Source organism: Hyalella azteca, unplaced genomic scaffold (assembly GCF_000764305.2).
Source record: "Hyalella azteca isolate HAZT.00-mixed unplaced genomic scaffold, Hazt_2.0.2 contig7681, whole genome shotgun sequence".
Taxonomy (NCBI): Eukaryota; Metazoa; Arthropoda; class Malacostraca; order Amphipoda; family Hyalellidae; genus Hyalella; species Hyalella azteca.
The window spans coordinates 42,662-63,088 of NW_025937800.1; the positions used below are offsets into that span (position 1 = coordinate 42,662).

The window sequence follows — 20,427 nt, forward strand, 5'->3', positions numbered from 1 at the left end:
CCTAGATGTATGAGAGTGGCAACTTCCTAGATGTATGAGCTGTCTCTTATACACATCTAGATGTGTATAAGAGACAGGAATCACGGCTCTTAGAAATGGAATCACGGCTGGCAAATCCATAAAACCACGGCTCAAAAAATTCAGTCGCGGCTCGCCAAGTAGATATATTCCATACTAGATCTGTGCTCTGCGACTCTGCGGCTCTGCCAGTGCCACTATGAATCTTGGATTCTTGGTACTCTGAACTTTAACAGTTAACACACTGGGCCTTATCACATCAACTCAAGACTAGCCTACTAGGAATTACATTTGGGTATAAGTTACTAAAGTTAGCAACTTAGCTACGACCTAAATAGTGGCAAAGCAGAGAGTTTTTTAGACTCTCCATCAAGTTCATTTTTGAGTCCTATAAGTAGACCAATAAAGTATCCTGGATACCAGCATTACCATACATAAGAAATTGGTTTAAATCTTGAGTAAACAAGGAAATTAAAAATGAACTGATTCTAAAAAAGCTCTGGTTTGCCACTATGACGACCTACGACTATATTATCAAACTAAATTATTCAAAAAATATATACCTAGCTAAATTTTTGAACAATTTTCTATATGAAAAACAAAGCTTACATTGGAAAGTTTCTTGCTGGCAAGAGGCTTACCTTGGAAAGTTTATTGCTGGCAACGACGGCGTTCTCGTCAAGAATGGCGGCGAGCTCAGGGTTTTGTGTGGCAGGGTCAGGGGCGTCGGAGTCGCAGTAGCTGTAGATGCTGTACAGATCGTCGTTCTCACGGCGCTCCTTGAGCATCTTGCCCACGTCTCGGAATATTTCTTGAGCTGCAAATGACAATATTCTTGAGGCTGGTTTTTTAAAGGCTGGCTCACACTGAAAGTTGCATATGAGGCCATTTCAAACTTAAACAGTTCACACAGACAATTTATTTCAATTAGAGAATCTATAACCTATCAAAGTCATATGAATCAATAGCTGAACATAGTTTTCCATTCAACTAGCCAGCAAATGAAGAGTTTAACGATTTGTTGCGTGCATATTGTGATGTCAGGGAATGGGTTGATCACGCATGTAATTTTGTCACAATAAACAATATAAAGATTGGAATGGAGGCTGTTTCTTTAACAACAATCATTCTTGTTCAGCTAAACACCTAGCAGAAACTGAAAGGAAATAGTTACCTTACCGAAATCCAGCAATTATTCTCAGTGTGATCAAATTCCACAAATCTTTTAAAATTCTTTGGAAAAAGTAACCTCAACAATATAACATTAAAGACTACTAAAGCAATTTGATTACTTGCACAAAGTGTCATACACGTTTTTCAAGTTATATACAAATTAATCAGAACTTTATTAATTTACGTCTCCTGGCAAATATAAGTGAGAGCTTTTTAATTGATTATGCACTGATCTTCACAATAGGTTCTTATTTTGAATACACAGATGTTGTTAATAAGCTTTTAGCTTGAACATGCACTGATCTTCACAAAAAGTTCCTAATTTGAATACACTAATGTTCTCAGTAAGAACCCTGAACATGCACTGATCTTCACAAAAGGTTCTTAACTTGAATACAATAATGTTCTCAGTAAGATCCCTGAACATGCACTGATCTTCACAAAAGGTTCTTAACTTGAATACACTAATGTTCTCAGTAAGATCCCTGAACATGCACTGATCTTCACAAAAGGTTCTTAATTTGAATACAATAATGTTCTCAGTAAGATCCTTGAACACAAACTGATAATCTCAATAGGTTCTTACCTTGAAAACGCACTGATGTTTTCAATAGATTTTACCTTGAATATACACTGATTTTTGCAATAGGTTTTACCAAGAACAACCACTAGGTGTTTACATAGAATACAAATATATTTTCAACAGGTTTGTGCCTCAAAAATACAGATTTTCTCAATAAATTTTTACCTTGAACGCGCACAGTCTCAGGACGCAGGGGGAGAGCAGATTCATTTGTAACTTTCTTCACAAGGTTCAATACATCGAGGTAATCTGGGAACTCCCTGTGCTTGTTGATCCATGCACTGATGCGTTGATTTATCTCAGGATAGCGCGAACCTGCACATACATGGGAAATGAGTGGCAAATTCCTAGATATAGGAGAGTGGCAACTTGCTAGATGTATGAGAGTGGCAACTTGCTAGATGTATGAGAGTGGCAACTTGCTAGATGTATGAGAGTGGCAACTTGCTAGATGTATGAGAGTGGCAACTTCCTAGATGTATGAGAGTGGCAACTTGCTAGATGTATGAGAGTGGCAACTTGCTAGATGTATGAGAGTGGCAACTTGCTAGATGTACGAGAGTGGCAACTTGCTAGATGTATGAGAGTGACAACTTCCTAGATTTATGAGTGGTAACTTCCTAGATTTATGAGTGGTAACTTCCTAGATGTATGAGTGGTAACTTCCTAGATGTATGAGAGTGGCAAATTCCTAGATGTATGAGTGGTAACTTCCTAGATGTATGAGAGTGGCAACATCCTAGATGTATGAGAGCGGCAACTTTCTAGATGCATGAGAGTGGCAACTTCCTAGATGTATGAGTGGTAACTTCCTAATTTAATTTAACTTGACGAAAATGTGTCAAGCAAAAAAAGAGCTATCACTAGTTTCATTCTCACCTTGGTATCTAAATCGCTTCTCCAGAGGTCTGCCAGTGGACCGAGAGCAGCCTGCCAGTCTGCAGTAATAGTCGTCCAGTTTCATGAACTGGGCCTTCAGTCTGGGCAGGAGATACCAAAAATATCATCAGAAAAAGAGCCAGGACCCCAAAAAAATAAAATAATTGGTTATGAAAAAAGATAAGCTCCAAATCTTTGAATAAAATACAGAAAATTATCCTTACAAATTTGAAATTTTCCTCATGGAAACAAAAAAGCTTAAATGCACAACCCAAATACAGAATAGACAAACAGTTCCAATGATGCAGAATACATAAATTATGTTAAACTTTAAATGCAATCAAACACCATAAATAATTACATGTGCACCACTTGCATGTATTTCCACCAAGTTGTCTCTTACTACCATTTATTATGCAATGGCATTAAAAATAGAAGCTCAAGAACCATCTACTGATAATTACATAAGAGGAATCATTGCCCAAGTTTAAAACAAGAACATTTAATTATACAAGTAATAATAACAATAATAACGTAATACATAATTGTATAATCACCTCTCCTGCACCAGATAAGCTGAATTATCTTCATCATCCAGATCTACTTCAGCTTCATCCAACACTTTGATTTGCTCAGCAATTTTGGCCATAGTCTTCTCTATCTTACGCAACTTCTTCTCAGTCTTGGCCTCCTCTTCAGTAAGAGGTCTCGGAGGCTCACAAGAGGCTTCAGTGGTTACATTGTTGTCACGAGACGGCTACAAGCATTCAAAAACGGTGGCATTATAGAAAGTTTTTTAGCATGCATTTGAATTTAATGTAATAATAGTAAGTAAGCTCAAAACTCTTCAGGAGGTAGAACAAAATTCAGGCAACCATGTTTCAATCTATTGCATATTTATGTACAGAAGCACAAAAACACTCACAAGATGCAAAATGGTAAAACACATTATGTGATAGAAGTAAAAGCAAATAATTTATTTATAAGTTAAATATTAATTTTTCATCACAATTTCCAAAATGGGTGCTAAGTAGCATTTCCAATCTAAATCTGAGGTAAATATGTCACCCTTCAAATACCATCACTTCAGTTTCAAATAAAATTAATGTAATTGGGATTTTGGCACATAGTAGTGATGGAAATGTGCATGGGAGATGGGATTGATGGGGAATGTCATTTGTTGAAAAAGACAAAATGGGATTGAGTGGAATGTCATTAAAGCAATTGGGGGCTGGGAAATTTAAATTTTCCTTGGTGAAACAGGACTGAAATAAAATTAAGCAATATCACCAAAGATAAGTTATTACCTCTTGGTAAGGAACATCTTTATAACTCTTCAGGCAGTCCAGCAGGTCTTTGATCAGAACATAAACATTGTCAGAATTAATGCGGTTCATGGCTGTCTCAATGTTCCTCCGAAACAACCTGAAAAATATATACAAATAAATTGACATCTGCACAATGCCAAAATCATAATACATCACTCCACATTAAAAAGTTTATATAGTTAACACTCCAATATAATAATTGAATACATGACATATTAAAATTCGAATGCTTCCAGGAAATTTGTAGTTTGAACAAAATCATAATAAAATCTGAAGACCTTGAAGTGCAAGAAAACTTACTTGGAATGTGTAAAGGATGTGTGGGCCAAGTAGAAGTATCTCCAAATTTTTTCTTCAATCTTCTTGTCACTTTTATCTTTTGCACCTTTCACAGATTCCCATTTTTCAATAAACTGAAATTGATTAATTCATTTGGAAAATGGTTTTATCATAAATAGATTAACATGAAATAATAATATATTTGAATTTTATCATTACCAAAAGATAGCAACAACAATTGAAGAGAAAGGAATGAACATTGTCAGTCATCCCTCACATATATAATGTCCTCAGAAATAATACAGCTAAACTTTAGAAGTTCATCATCTATTTGCAAGGCTACTCACCTTAGAAACTGAGTCTTTAATCTGATGAGATTCATCATCAGACTTTTGTGGTGCATTTGAGACATCAGAATTATTGACAGGACTTGGAAGATCCTCAATGTGATTTTTTTTCTTGCTGGTATTACACTCAGGACCCAAATCTGAATCTCCAGAAACTGGCAGCACAGAAATATCATCAGGTTTCTTAGATCCTTCTGACTGACTTGTTTTCAATTTCTTGTGACGAGGTTCATCTTGGCAAGGTGCTTCAAGAATTCTCTTCCTTCTCTCATCAACAGTTTCTTGAACTAAGAACTGTCCTATGGATGACTGAGAGTGGCAAAGGAAGTACTGGTTAGAACAAGCAAATCCCTTGACTGATTCATTTTGCAGGGGTGCATTTATTTCTCTCTCAATTCTCTTGAAATATATAAAAAAAGTAAAGAATATTAGAATTAAAAAATTATAATGCTTCATAAAAAGAAAGAGAATAAATAATGTAAATATTCCTATGTGCAAATAGAATTTTAATTCAGAAAATTAGAACATTAATCTTTATCTTACAAGTTCTATGCTAAAACATGATTAAAAACCAGCAGTTCATAACAAATTTTATATTGATGAAGATACTCTTTTTGATCAAGAGCTCCAAGTATATTGGAAAGAAATCAAGTGGTTACAAAATTATTTCTAATTAAAAAAATAAAATGCAAATGTTACATAATGAGAGCTATAAGAGAAGCATACCTGGGTTGAATTCCGAATGATTGACTTTATTTCTTGGCGGCTGCTTGAAGGTGGCAAAATTCTATTGACTTTTAAATTTGATCCATTATTCATACTAGATTTAGATGATCCAGGAGAGGAAGAATCATTATAACTTGAAGACCATGGTAGCTGGTGACTTGTTCCAAAACTTGTTTTACTTGTGCATGCCACAACCTGGATGTCTTCTTCTGATTTTGAGCGGTTTGAGCCAAAGATGTTATCCTGTAAAAAAATTACTTTTCAAACATAAATTATTCAATACAAAACTCCAAGCAATGCAGAATTTAGAACAAAATTTTTCTTTTAGATTATACTACTATTCATAATTAAACTCATTATTAGTCAGGCTAAACATTTTCTAGATATTGGTTTTGAAATTCAACCAATTTCGCCATTCCTGCAGCCATTTTAATGAATTTTACAATTTTATGAAATCCTACAAGATGCCTATAGAGCCTTGGTAAAGGTCAGGAACAGTCCTACTTTTTTCTGAAATACTGGTATCATGGCTCTAATATCATAATTTCAGTAGGTATGAAAACTTGTGGCTCCAATGTCACGTATTTTTGTTTGATTGAAAAAAATTGTGGTTCGCACTTTGCCAACATGTCATTTCATAAAATTTTCAACTTTTTTCATAGTTGCAGTCACGTCAGAGTGGTCAGACTTCATTTGCACATGTTCACTTGCCACTAAAGTAAAGAGAAATGTTAGTGTTGCTGTTTGACTGTTTTTAGGGTAAAATTAGATTTGGGTAACACATGCATTAAAATTTCTAGCATTGGGTCATGAAAAATTCTAAGGTACATTTTGAGCCTACTTCTTTGATGGAACTTTGCAACAGAAATGCTATAAATACTAAATACTTTATGTTGCATTCAGCAGAAAAAACTGTATAGCTGTCCCAGGCTGTAGAATATGGCCTCTAAGCTTGAGAAATTGGTGTCATTTGAGGATCTTCATAAGCCATCTCAACCTTACATTGGCGTCCCGGTCGCCGCGATTTGGAAGGTGCGGCGTGTGCACCAGAGGTTTATTTTTTAATGTACACCAGCACGCCAAGAAAGAAAGTAGCCAGTATGTTTGCTAGAAAAACAAAAGTGTATCTCTGACTGATGCCCAATGATCAATACTGACCAGCGCGCTTTATGATTGATTTGGCTGATGCCTGATGACCAACAATGATGCACACACTTGACCAATTGAAGCGCTTGTTCTTCAATGATCAACACAGATGCCTGCGCTTTACCATCAATGCGGCCGATGCTAGATGATCAACACTTACACACCCACTTTACGACCCATGTAGTTGATGACTGACGATTGACATGGATGCACGCATTTTACGATCAATGTGGCCGATGCATAATGATCAATTCTGATGCTCGCGCTTTACAACTGATGTAACCAATGCCTGATGATGAACACTGACTCAAGTGCATTATGATCAATGTGGCATAAACACATTATAAGAACACAACACATTACTACACAATACTACACAGTACATAACAGAATATATTGTAAGAAAATGTAACATCACATGTTATAACACAACATAATATAAAAGAACACATTGTAACCACATAACATAATCATTTTGTAACATGATACAACATAACAATATATTGTAATAACACAACTTCAGTACTTCACACATTTTAACACAACATTACACCACACATTATAACATTACATAAAACATCATAACACTATACATTGAAAGGCATTGGAAGAAACAACATTGCCAGATCTCGCCTGTCGTCCCGCTTTCTTCTTCTCAGGGCTGAAGTTCTTCAGGAAGGATAGCATCTTGCTCACTTTATCCAGATCTTCCCTCATCGAGACACTGCCAACACCAACGGATGCCACGGAGCAGGTGGAACTAGACTCACTTTCGGCATCACTTGCCATCACTGACAGTACAAATAGCGTGGAAAGTTCGGGAACGAGCAACGCACAACCTCACTCAACGACAGACCCAAATAGCCTGTTATAAGTGTTGTGATGTGTTATGTTATACTGTGCCTTGTTATAATGTGTGATAATTTTTTTTTTTTGTGTTATGTAGTGTAATAATGATTGTTGTAGTGACATGTGTTATAATGGTTTATGTTTTGTTTTATGTGCTGTTTTCTGTTTTGATGTGTTAAAATGTATTCTGTTATAGTATGTTGCATTATTATTTGTCCTGTTACATTATGTTGTGTTATAATCTGTGGTGTTACATTGTGATGTGTTATGATGTGTTGGGTTTAGTAATGTCTTATAATGCATTGTATCATGATATGTTGTGTTACAATGTGCTTCTGTTATACGTTTTGGTATAGTTTGTTGTATTGTTCTATATTATATTACAATGTATAGTGTTATATCACAATGTTTTATGTTATTTTATAATGTAAAGTGTTATGTTACATTGTGCTGTGTTACATTATAGTATGTTATTTTATGTTGTTACAATATTTTGGGTTATGTTAGGATGTATTATAATGCACTTGGTTATGATATGTTGTGCTATAATGTGTGGTGTTGTTATGATATGTGGTGTTATAATTTTTGTTGTGATGTCTTGTGTTATAATGTAATGTCATGTTATTTAGTGCTATGAGTTGTGTTATGCCACATTGATCATAAAGAAAGTTCATCATCGTGCATCTGTCACATCAATCGTAAAGAACATGAGTTGGTCATTGGCCAAATCGATTATCAAGCGTGAGCATCAGAATTGATCACTGGGCATCGCCACATCTATCATAAAATGCATGCATTCATGTCAATTATGCCGCATCATTTGCAAGTCATGTGCGTCAGAATCAATCATTGGGCATTGGCCACATCAAATGTAAAATGCATGCATCCACGTCAATCATGTTGCATCATTCGTGAAGCAAGAGCATTGGCCACATAAATTGTAAAATGCGTGCTTCCATGTCAATCATGCCACATTTGCAAAGCGTCAGAATCGGTCATTGGGCATCGGCCACATTGATCGTAAAATGGGTGCATCCATGTCAATTATGACTCATCCTTCGCGAAGCATGAGCATCAGAATAGATCATTTGGCATCAGCCACATTGATCGTGAAATTTGTGCATACATGTCAATCAAGCTGCATCGTTCGTGAAGCGTGAGCATTAGCCACATTGATTGTAAAATGCATGCATCCGTGTTGATCATTGACTGTAAAGCGTGGGCATCTATGTCGATCATTGAGCAACAGCCACATCAATCACGCAAGTGCATGCATCATTGTTGGGCATTGGCCGAATCGATCATGAAGCATGCACCTTAGTATCGATCATTAGACATTGGTCAAATATGCACTTTTGCTTTTCTAGCAAACATACTGGGAACTTTCTTTCCTGCCGTGCTGGCTTACATCCCAAAATGGGCTTCCGGCGCACACGCCACACCTTCCAGACCGCAATGGTATGCCAATGTAAGGTCAAGATGGCTGATGAAGATCCTCAAAAGATGCCAATGCAGGGTTNATGGTATGCCAATGTAAGGTCAAGATGGCTGATGAAGATCCTCAAAAGATGCCAATGCAGGGTTGCTGATATTTTTTATCTAAAAAAATAAAAAATCAATTATTTTTTTTGCATTTCTTTATTTTTCTATTTTTTCAGCTTTTTTATCTTTGTAAAATGTTATTTTTTACATTGCAATTAGCCCACTAACAATAACAGTATAAGCATGGCTAAAAAGGGCAGTTATTACCTTCAAGAATTGCAAAGGTGGTGCTTACCACTTTGGGACTTTTGGGTAAGCAATTAAATTATTGATAAGTCAATTCATTAGCTTTGTAAAGTTTGTAGGTATGGAGCAAGGTAACAAGCTATATATTGACCATTTAACTGGCTTCAATATACAACAACACTTTGGGAATGCAGATCTTCTAAACATTGAAGAGTCGCCTAACAGATAGGAAGCTGATGGCACAGTACACAACACTATCAATAGATCTACTAGTTTCATGCCCTATAAATCTACCAGACTCTACCCTTTAAGTCTAAACACACTGACTAGTACCTGGTGGCTGAGTTACTGACTGCACTGTTCTCATTTGATTCAAACCAATTAACCAATACTAAACATAAACTGAACAACAACCAAACAAACCTCAAACAACTTGAAACAAGACTTATGTCATGAGAAAACTAACACTGTTTGACTTAATCATGTAGTACACAATTACAATGCACACAATGTGTATAAATTGAGACAAATGCACATGAAAGAAAAACAATGAGGAAAATAAAAAATCAGGCCTCTAGAGTCGCTAGATAATGTGGTTACAAATCGAAAGATATGTGTCTCGACATTGTAGCTTATGATTTGCTCAAGTTAGAAACTTTTTTAGAATACCCCCTATTTTGACGTTTTCTATTAATTTCTTGTTTTCTTCCATTTTTTCCCAAAAATTCATACAAGCAAATTATTTTTTATTTTAAAAGTTTGGTATGTGTGTGAAATTTCAGGAAGATTGGTTAATAAATGTAGAAGTTTTTCCTGGACCCAGACAATCCCCTTAAGGACATAGCAAGAAATGAATGGCTACAAAAAGATCACCGTATGCGCAACTTGAGTACTGATTGGTTTATGTCACTCAAAACACCACACTAAGCACCAGCAATGATGAAATGTCACAAACTGTTGCCATATTTATTCAACACGTTGGCCGCGATGTGCGACATAAATGTACACACTGTATTTCACAGAATTGCGATGTGTACACATGTGGTACGTTCCTATGAAAAATGCATATTTTTATAAAATCTTATTACTCTTTCAAATTTAAAATTTCAATGATACTATCCAATAGGCATGTTAGGGAATGAACAGAATCGCGATGTGTACACATGTGGTACGTTCCTATGAAAAATGCATATTTTTATAAAATCTTATTACTCTTTCAAATTTAAAATTTCAATGATACTATCCAATAGGCATGTTAGGGAATGATTTGAAGTCAACTACTGCTTAGAGAAACAGTTTTATTTTCAAATGCAAGTCATACAAAAATTCCGAAATTTGTGACCATTGCTGAAAGCAATATATATATATATATATATCTTTGCATGAAAAGAAAATAAAATATTTTCTTATTGATCTGAAACTACAAAATTGGGCATTGCCAACATCATTATATTTCATACCTGATTGTAAAACAATTATTGCACATGTATGACTTTCACAGTCACCAATGTGCAATACACATGTATGAATTTCACAGTCACCAATGTATTTTTTTACCCTCTGAGTTTCACCTTTGTTACAGCACTTCCCTCATTTGCTGAGAGCATGTAGCATTCATGGCAGCGCATCCTGGTCTTAGTTCTAGTTGGTTCAATCAAAGTGTGCTGTCCTCTTTCCCACTTGTTAATTTGACATCTACATCCTGATTTTACTCTTTCTGAGTGGCTGCGTGTAACAGAAGCTCAAGACAATATATACGATGAATGATCTATATAAGGCAAATATAACTGAACTAACAATGTAAATACGCTCAATTTTATTCAGGATTATGAAAATCTGGACACCAATCTCTTTCCATACTAATTTCCAAGTGCAATATACATTGTTCACAAAAACCTATGAGATGGTCATAACGTGTGCAATTATGCACACATAATTTTTGAGTCATAATGTGTGCAATTATGACTCAAAACTAATGTACATTACTTGCGCGCATCACTTACAGTAATAAAAGTGACAACTTTAGCCGTTTTTTGGCAATATGAGCCATAGATGCATTTCTTTGCTTGGTACACATCACCCACAGTATTAGAAGTGATTACGCTAGGTGACGTGTGCCAATATGAGCCACGACAGGCATGGCTTCAATTGGTACACATCGCCAGGAATAATGACAAATTTCAACCCTGAGCAATGTGCACCAAATACGGTCACCAATTTTACGCGACACAATGACAGAACATACCCTGCAGAGCTGCACACAACTTTTCTCCTTGCTATCTGTTGGGTAACTAAAGATATACAAGTTTGAACCTATCGCCCGCACTGCATTTGGTCCAAATCAACAATCGCGGCCAACGTGTTAAATCCTTTAGAATTCAAATCTACAAAATTGCTGAATTCAGACGCTGTGTGACTAAATTTGGCATATTGTGAGAAGAGTTCTGACAATGCATCAAAACCGTAATTTGCAATTCCGACGCCCTGTGTGAGCTGTATTGGAATACAACACAGCTCAGAACAAGCTGTGTGTGTCTAATTCTGAGCTGTATCGGGATTAGTTTTTATGTGTCTACAACCATCTCTTAACCTAATCATCTATTAATTTATTTACCACTTAAAATCAGCAAATACCAGTACGTATACTTAGAGGATTCGTGATATATTCACAGACTTATTTAAAAGTCTCAAACCATAATATTCTTTCAACACAAACAGTTTATCAGTATTTGGTAGAGCAAGGTCAACTATCAACTTTGACACATTTTTCGATGTTCTCACTGGGTGATGTGGACTTCCGCTCTGAGGATCTTAACATTTTCCTGCCAAACCTAGTTTTTTGCGGAAATCTGGCGGCTGGCACGGAATAGTATGACGTCAATATTTCAACCATCTACGCATGCGCATAGTGACAAAGAAGAGAGTTTTTAGACTTTCCCTCAAGTTCATTTTCGAGTCTTATGAATAGCCCAGTAGAATATCATGGATAATCACTGTGCACAGGCATGGAATATATCTACTTGGCAAGCCGCGACTAAATTTTTCGAGCCGTGGTTTTATGGATTTGCCAGCCACGATTCAGAGAGTGGCAACTTGCTAGATGTATGAGAGTGGCAACTTCCTAGATGTACGAGAGTGGCAACTTGCTAGATGTATGAGAGTGGCAACTTCCTAGATGTACAAGAGTGGCAACTTGCTAGATGTATGAGAGTGGCAAGTTCCTAGATGTATGAGAGTGGCAACTTGCTAGATGTACGAGAGTGGCAACTTCCTAGATGTATGAGAGTGGCAACTTGCTAGATGTACGAGAGTGGCAACTTGCTAGATGTATGAGAGTGACAACTTCCTAGATTTATGAATGGTAACTTCCTAGATTTATGAGTGGTAACTTCCTAGATGTATGAGTGGTAACTTCCTAGATGTATGAGAGTGGCAAATTCCTAGATGTATGAGCGGCAACTTTCTAGATGTATGAGAGTGGCAACTTCCTAGATGTATGAAAGCGGCAACTTCCTAGATGTACGAGAGTGGCAACTTCCTAGATGTATGAGTGGCAACTTTCTAGATGTATGAGAGTGGCAACTTCCTAGATGTATGAGAGTGGCAACTTTCTAGATGTATGAGTGGCAACTTTCTAGATGTATGAGAGTGGCAACTTGCTAGATGTATGAGAGCGGCAACTTCCTAGATGTATGAGAGCGGCAACTTTCTAGATGTATGAGAGTGGCAACTTCCTAGATGTATGAGTGGCAACTTCCTAGATGTATGAGAGCGGCAACTTTCTAGATGTATGAGAGTGGCAACTTTCTAGATGTATGAGAGGCGCAANGAGATGAGACAAGACATGAGACTGATGAGAGGGTACATGAGACAAGGCATGAGACAATATATGAGACGAGACATGAGACGAGATGTGAGATGAGACGCAAGACAAGACATGGGACGAGGAGATGAGACACGAGACGAGACATATGAGATTGGACATGATACAAGGCATGAGACAAGATGTGAGATGAGACACGAGACAAGACATGAGACAAGGCATGAGATGAGGAGACAAGCATGAGACGAGACGTGAGATTGGACATGAGACGAGGAGATGAGACACGAGATGAGACATGAGACAAGACGAGACATGCAATGAGACACAAGATGAAAGGAGACACGAGATGAGACAAGACAAGACACAAGACAAGACATGAGACGAGACACGACAAAAGGCACGAGACGAGATGAGATAAGACACGAGACGAGATGAGACGAGGGCACGAGGCACGAGACAAGATGAGACAAGGCACAAGACGAGATGAGACGAGGCACGAGACAAGATGAGACGAGGCACAAGACAAGATGAGGCATGAGACAAGATGAGACAAGGCATGAGACAAGATGAGACGAGATGAGACGAGGCATGAGACGAGGCATGAGGTGAGATGACGAGACAAGATGAGACAAGGCATGAGACGAGATAAGATGTGACATGATGATGATTATATTTAATATTATTAAATATCAATATTCACTACCGTAAACTGGGGTAACTTAGACTCCCGGGGTAACTTAGACCACTTTTTGTTTTTTTAACAAAAACTCCCAAAACTCAAAAACTATTTGACATAGAAAAATTCTGTCAATGGGCATTAAAGGCCTAATGCTGAGGCTACGTAATACAATAGAAAGATTTAAAAAGTTTGCATATCTAATAGGTTAAAAAATTAAAAATGTGACCCATGAAAAAACATTATTATTTAAAGCCTGTCAGAGAGTATAATTTGTTTTGTTGTTCTATGTTATGTTACGATGTATAGCGTTATATCATGATTAGTTATGTTATAATGTATTGTGTCATGTCATTACAATGTGTCATGCTGTTATTTATGTTATGTTGTGTTACAGTGCATTGAGTTATGTAATTTTGTTACATTATGTTGTGTTGTAATATGTTGTGCTATGATATTGTTTGTTATAATATGTTATGTTATAATGTGATCTTGTGATGTCATGTTAGGGTGTGTTATGTGTTTTATAGTGATATGTTGTGATGAGTGCAGTGATATTTTGTGTGTTGTGTTGTTAATACCATGTTGTTAGTGTTACCATGTTTGTGTTATTTGCTTGTGTCGATCATTAAGCATCGGCCACTTTGAACGCAAAGAGCACGCATCAGTGTTGATCATTGGGCATCGGCTATATAGATTGTAAAGCACGTGTGTTTGTGACGATCGCCAGGCATCAATCGTAAAGTACGTGTGCCTGTGTCGATCATGCAGCATTGGCTAGGGTTACACTTCCGTTTTTAGCAAGCATATTGGCAACTTTCTTCCCTGGCGTACTGGCGTACATCCCAAAACAAACCTCCGGCGTACACGCTGCACCTTCCTGACCATGGCCTGAATGGATACCAGCATTATCATACTTAAGAAATTGATTTAAATCTTGAGTTAGCCCTATTGAGGAAATTAAAAACGGACTGATTCCAAAAAAGCTCTGGTTTGCCACTATGCGCATGCGTGGAACTAAGACAAAGCTTAATATTATAAAGGAAAAACTCAAGAAGTATCAGAATTACCCACTATGTCAGAATACGGTGTGTTTACCCTAGTTTAAATAGGTGAAATTACAATCTGGTCAGGCGGAGTGAGTGGTCAGTGGTCACATTGGATCAAAAAACTTTATACCTAGCTACTTAATTTTACTTTTCAATATTCACCATATATTTTAGTATTTTACAACTGTTCAGTGATCAGAATGAATAAATACTGAATATATGAACCAATATCCCTAAAATTGTATTCTGATACCAGTGTCATGTTATTCATTTCAACATTCAAATACCTAGCCTAAGTAGGCTCAGGCTAAGTCTCTAACCTAAGAGAGATCGGATGTGACGGATGATGATGGCATAATTCATAGTGGCAAACCAGAGCTTTTTTGAAATCAGTTCATTTTTAATTTCCTTAACAACTCAAGATTTAAACCAATTTCTTAAGTATGATAATGCTGGTATCCATGATACTTTACTGGTCTACTTTTAGGAATCAAAAATGAACTTGAGGGAAGAGGGAGAGTCTAAAAAACTCTCTGCTTTGCCACTATGTATATACTATATAATATACTCACGATTTCATCCTCAGAGCTCCCGATGTCAACCACTTCATCCGCCATAATAAAAATAAAAGTAAACAAAACAATAAATGCTTGCAAGAGGAAAAAGACGATAAATTATTTATTTGAGCAGCTCAGTTAAAGCGACAACCATCACGTCCGCGTCACTTCGCTCCCTTTTGAAACATGAGGTCACGTTTAAAGTGAAGAGCAAAACGTCCAACAACGTTTCAAAAAAAATAAATAAATACATTTTAAAAATATACCGATGCCAAGACTTTCGATTAAATTACTATTTATTACATTAAATTCATAATCTGTTATGTTATACTTTTTTTAGGTAAAAAAAAACAAGTTTTTAGCGCATTTTCTCATTTGTGGAAAAAATGCACTATTGTGCTCTCGCCATGTCCGTCTGTCCATCCGTCTCCCTGTCCGTCCGTGACTTTACGTTTTATTCGACGAGAAAATGCGCTCTCTGTCACTCACTGCAGTAAGTACTGATTTATATTTTCTGACATGTGCTTGCTTTGAATCGCACAACCGATTACGACTCAGACGTAAATTGTAGTTGTTGAGGAGCTGAAGATGTAAAAAAGCCATGACTCTGACAAAAGTGCGTAAACATAAATGTGCGTGAACAAATTAGCAGTTCACAAGTCACCGCATCTTATTACCACGTTTTTCTTGACTTCGTTTCGTGTCTGTCAGTCATCAAAAATTCAAACCTTAATATAGAGTACTTCTAAACATCTTAGTAAGTTGAAATTTGGCATGCATGCTTGTGCTGCCTAACAATTCAAGATTTGATCGACAGGAATAATAACTTGAAAAAATGAAAAAAAAAATAAAAAAAAAACGCTAAAAATTCACGGTTTGGAATTGAGTTTTTTCTCGAACATCCACTCTCATGGTTGAACTATATAAGGTTGACCCACTGAAAGTTCCGCCTTTCAGTTAAGCTTTCTCGTTACGTCACGTAGATCCAGAAACGTAAACAAACCCGTCATTCCCATGACGGATTGGTTGACTGGTTTGAACGCATTTCGGTGATTGGTTAAAGCCCGTGACGTCACTGAGATCGGTGACGTCACAGGCGGACAACAAACTCGAACATCCACACTCATTGTTGTTTAACATATTCACTGAATACTTTAATTTGCTGTCCACTTTCAGAGCTCGCATTCTACTCCTAACGTATTGAAGACCTGCCACTGAATCAGGGGCGCTGTTCGCAGAGTTTTCCTCCGAACAACTTTCGGAGGAAAACTCCGAAAGCGTCCGAAAGCTTTCGTTGAACTACTGTATATAAGGTTGACCCACTGAGAGTTCCGCCTTTCAGTTAAGCTTTCTCGTTACGTCACGTAGATCGAGAAACGTAAACAAACCCGTCATTTCCATGACGGATTGGTTGACTGGTTTGAACGCATTTCGGTGATTGGTTAAAGCCCGTGACGTCACTGAGATCGGTGACGTCACAGGCGGACAACAAGCTCCATCCGCGAAAATGAGCTTCTCATGGGTCAACCTTATACTAGTTCAACCATGATCCACACTTGCCAACCCTGGAAATTGATTTGAATTGCTAAAATTGCTAACTAAAAGTAGAAAATAAATATATATAAAAAATATTCATAAAAACCACATTTTTCTGGTTTTTACAAAACTAAAAATAGTGAAATAAAACAAATAAAAAAAACTTTTAAAAACCACGTTTTCTTAACAGACAAAAAAGAAAAACATTTGCACCAGCAAATGTTAAATGTTATGTAAGAGTAAATGGTTTTCTTTTTTGTCCGTTAAGAAAACGTGGTTTCAAAAGTTTTTTTTACCGTCGACTAGGCTTATACACAAGGCAATTAATAGTTCTATTATTTGCTCATTTGTCATTTGTAGCTGCCAGCAGGCCTCCCTGCTGGGGGTTTCCACCCAGATCTGGGAGTTTTTGCCGTCACATGGGTATCTGGGTTTATTATTAGATTAAATGGCAAAATATATGTTTTTTCGTTGAAAAAGTTCATTATAGCTAATAATATAATTAAAATATTCTCAATGCCTTAAATTTGATTATGCAGTCAATACAAAACGAATGGAGCAACGCACTAACCGCCAGACTATATATTTTCCTAGCTGACCTATTTTCCGTTGCTAGTGGTTTATACAACGCTGTTAAAACAACTCTGGATGAGAAAAAATTCCTTTTTCAAACATTATAGGATTTGGAAGCAATAATTGTTCTACTATGATGGGCATCAAGAATGGCTTTCAAACCTTATTCCAACCGTGAAGGTCCGACCCTGAAGCGTCCTTAAAGCGTCCGACTCTTAAAGTGTCCGACTCTTAAAGCGTCCGACCCTGAAGGTTTAGGACGCCAGGGAGCTCCAGTATCCCGAGCTGAGCTGTGATAGAGCCGAGCGGTCGGGGCGAGGAAGCGAGGCCTCCTTTGATGCAGTCGGTGGTGGTGGGGCTGCAAGGACAGCGTTGTTATGGTCGGTCGCTGCTCCGCTGGAGGCGATCTCTTTGCGAAGGGAGCGCTTAGCATTCCCATAAGCTTCGGCAGGCGTGATGCCGTTTGCTAAAAGTGGCGCAAAAAGGTGGCCGAACCTCGACTGGATGGAAACTTTCATAAGGCGGTCTACTAAGGGAGCAAAGGCAATATATGGAATGAGGTATGGGAGGGCTGGAGGGCGCTGGCAAGGAACTGGGCACAAGCCAGGTCCAGGTGAACGGACAGGGTAAGGACGCCGGTCTCATATGGTGGAGATGGGCGATCGGGGCCATTTTGAGGCAGCCGGTGGCTAGTCTCAGGGCGGAGTTTTGGATAGTTTGAAGGCTAGCTGTTGCAGTGCGTGAGGTGACAGAGTACCAGATGGGGGCAGCGTAATTGAGGATTGGGCGCGTGATCGTCCGGTAGGTGGCAATGATGTCCTCCGTGGAGAAACCCCAGTTAGTGCCAGCTAAGGCTTTTAAGATGCGTGAAGAACCCGTCGCTTTAGTTGCTATGGCTCTGAAGTGGGGTAAAAAGGTGTAGTGCGTGTCCCTGGTGACGCCTAGGATTTTGGGGGTTTTTACTTAGGGGGATGATGCCATTGCAGATTGTGGCAGAAGGGTGTGACCGGGATTGGTGAGTGTCTGGGGGTGAAGAGCGTGACGGAGGGCTTGCCTGGTGTCACGGTCGGCTTGCCTGGTGTCATGGCAGCCGACCAGTCTGAGACGCCCTGAAGGAGCCCAGCGAGGTCAGCCTCCGCAGTGTCGAGCTTCGGGGATGACACGAAGATAGTGAGGTCATCTCCGTATGATGCAAAATTTAGAACCGGTCCAGTGATATCAGAGATGAAGTGATTGAATAGGGCCGGCGAGATGACCGAACCTTGGGGAACTCCTGAGTGGATTGTTCTTAAAAGGTGTTCTTTCCCACGAACACCCTGAGTGTTCGTGGGCAGGGTGGCCCAGTGGTTAAAGTTCAGAGTACCAGGATTGGAGCAGAGAGGCGCGAGTTCGATCCCAGCTCTGTGCGCCAGTTTCTGGTCAGAATCGGCAAGGAGGCCGGGCGGTTAAGCAGAATAGAATTGGAGCAGTGAGTTGCGAGTTCGAGACCGCAAAATGCTGTGAATGTTCTGTGATGTCAAGAATCGGCGAAAGGTCTACGGCCTAATTAACGCTGAAACCGCTATTACTACTATTACTATTTCCGGTGCCGAATCAGTTAGAATAGAAGTGAATAGAATAGAAGTGTCGGCGTTGAAGAAATAGGCCCATGGCCTGTTGCCTGTTGCCGATACCAGTTATTTAGCAAGAAATTTCTCGTACACGATAAAATCTTAGAATAAAAAAATAATATCCCAAGCTTCTGTGATCTTTAACCTGTATGTTTAGTGATGGCGACAGAAATGCAGAGTGGATTTCTTAAAGTTAAAATAAGAGCTGGCGGATCGGGGGGCCGGGGAGTCAGCAGAGGGAGGAAGATTGATCAGAATGGGTAAGTGGTCGGAGTTCAGAGCGACTTGAAGAGTCCAAGAGGTGTTGAGATCTGGTAAGGGGTAGATCTGGTAAGGTAAGGAGGATCCGCCCTCCAAGAGGTAGATCTGGTAAGGAGGGCGGACCATGGGAGGGGAGGCGGGTCGGCGAGTCTTCGTTGAGGCAGGCGAGGGGAGAGCCAGAGATGAGGTCATCAATTGTGGTCCCTCTCGCTGCAGCTCTCTGGTCTGAGACTCTCTTACTGGGCGGGATGCGGCTGATAGCTTAGTTGCATTGTGCTTGCAAATAAAAAAATATATTCCTATTAGAAGAAGATGGAATTGTTGCAAATTTACAAATATTAGATCCCGCTGCCTCAAGTGATATCACCAAATCTCCCATTTCCATAGTGAACTTAGCACAGAATTTTCCCCATCTTGTTCCTGAGGATGTTATTGACAAACTCAATAATGAATGGTGGGTGTTTCGGAAGTTCAGCGATGTATCTTCGACACTTCAGTCTCTGGTTTCTGGCATTCACTGCGTAACATTGATTAAATACGGGATGAATCAATCAAAGTTTGGAACTCTGACTAGTTTTATGACAAATCTACCTATATTGCCTCACTCATCCGCTTGTGTCGAAAGGATTTTCGCTCGTTAATCATGTTAAAACGAAACAAACAGGCTCGCTTAAAACTGAGACAGTTACAGACAGATTATTAGAATGGCAGTTTCTTGTTAGGAAGCAACAGAATTGCTACTCACGGAAGCCGAAACAAGAGTTGGTCAAAGACGTTGTAGATGGAACCTGCTATCTACGATATGAACAGCGTCTTAACATAACATAACATAATCCATAACATAACATAGCAGGGTGGCCCAGTGGTTACAGTTCAGAGTACCAAGATTGGCGCAGAGAGGCGCGGGTTCGAGCCCAGCTCTGTGCGCCAGTTTCTGGTCAGAATCGGCAAGGAGGCCGGGCGGTTAAAGCACAGCAGCATTGTAGCAGTGAGTTGCGAGTTCGAGACCGCAACAAGCTGTGAATGTTCTGCGATGTTAAGAATCGGCGACAAGCCTACGGCCTAATAACGCTGAAACCGCTATTATTGGGCAGGGTGGCCCAGTGGTTAAAGTTCAGAGTACCAAGATTGACGCACTAGAGAGGCGCGGGTTCGATCCCAGCTCTGTGCGACAGTTTCTGGTCAGAATCGGCAAGGAGGCCGGGCGGTTAAGCACTGCAGAATTGTAGCAGTACGTTGCGAGTTCGAGACCTCAAAATGCCGTGAATGTTCTGCGGTGTTAAGAA

General features: G+C 38.7%; 1 protein-coding gene across 1 annotated transcript in view; it reads right to left on the bottom strand.

The window, feature by feature from the left end:
* Positions 1-15,408, bottom strand: part of LOC108664698 (uncharacterized protein DDB_G0283697) — a 21,723-nt gene extending 6,315 nt beyond the window's left edge. The window contains exons 1-9 of the mRNA XM_018151362.2: positions 15,177-15,408; positions 5,334-5,576; positions 4,608-4,916; positions 4,282-4,394; positions 3,961-4,078; positions 3,211-3,410; positions 2,654-2,754; positions 1,940-2,089; positions 660-835 (exon numbers count right to left, since the gene is read on the bottom strand). Of these exons, the coding sequence (XP_018006851.1) occupies positions 660-835; positions 1,940-2,089; positions 2,654-2,754; positions 3,211-3,410; positions 3,961-4,078; positions 4,282-4,394; positions 4,608-4,916; positions 5,334-5,576; positions 15,177-15,221 (1,455 nt within the window). The 5' untranslated portion in view covers positions 15,222-15,408. The remainder of the gene's footprint in view (positions 1-659; positions 836-1,939; positions 2,090-2,653; positions 2,755-3,210; positions 3,411-3,960; positions 4,079-4,281; positions 4,395-4,607; positions 4,917-5,333; positions 5,577-15,176) is intronic.
* Positions 15,409-20,427: the final 5,019 nt, after the last annotated feature.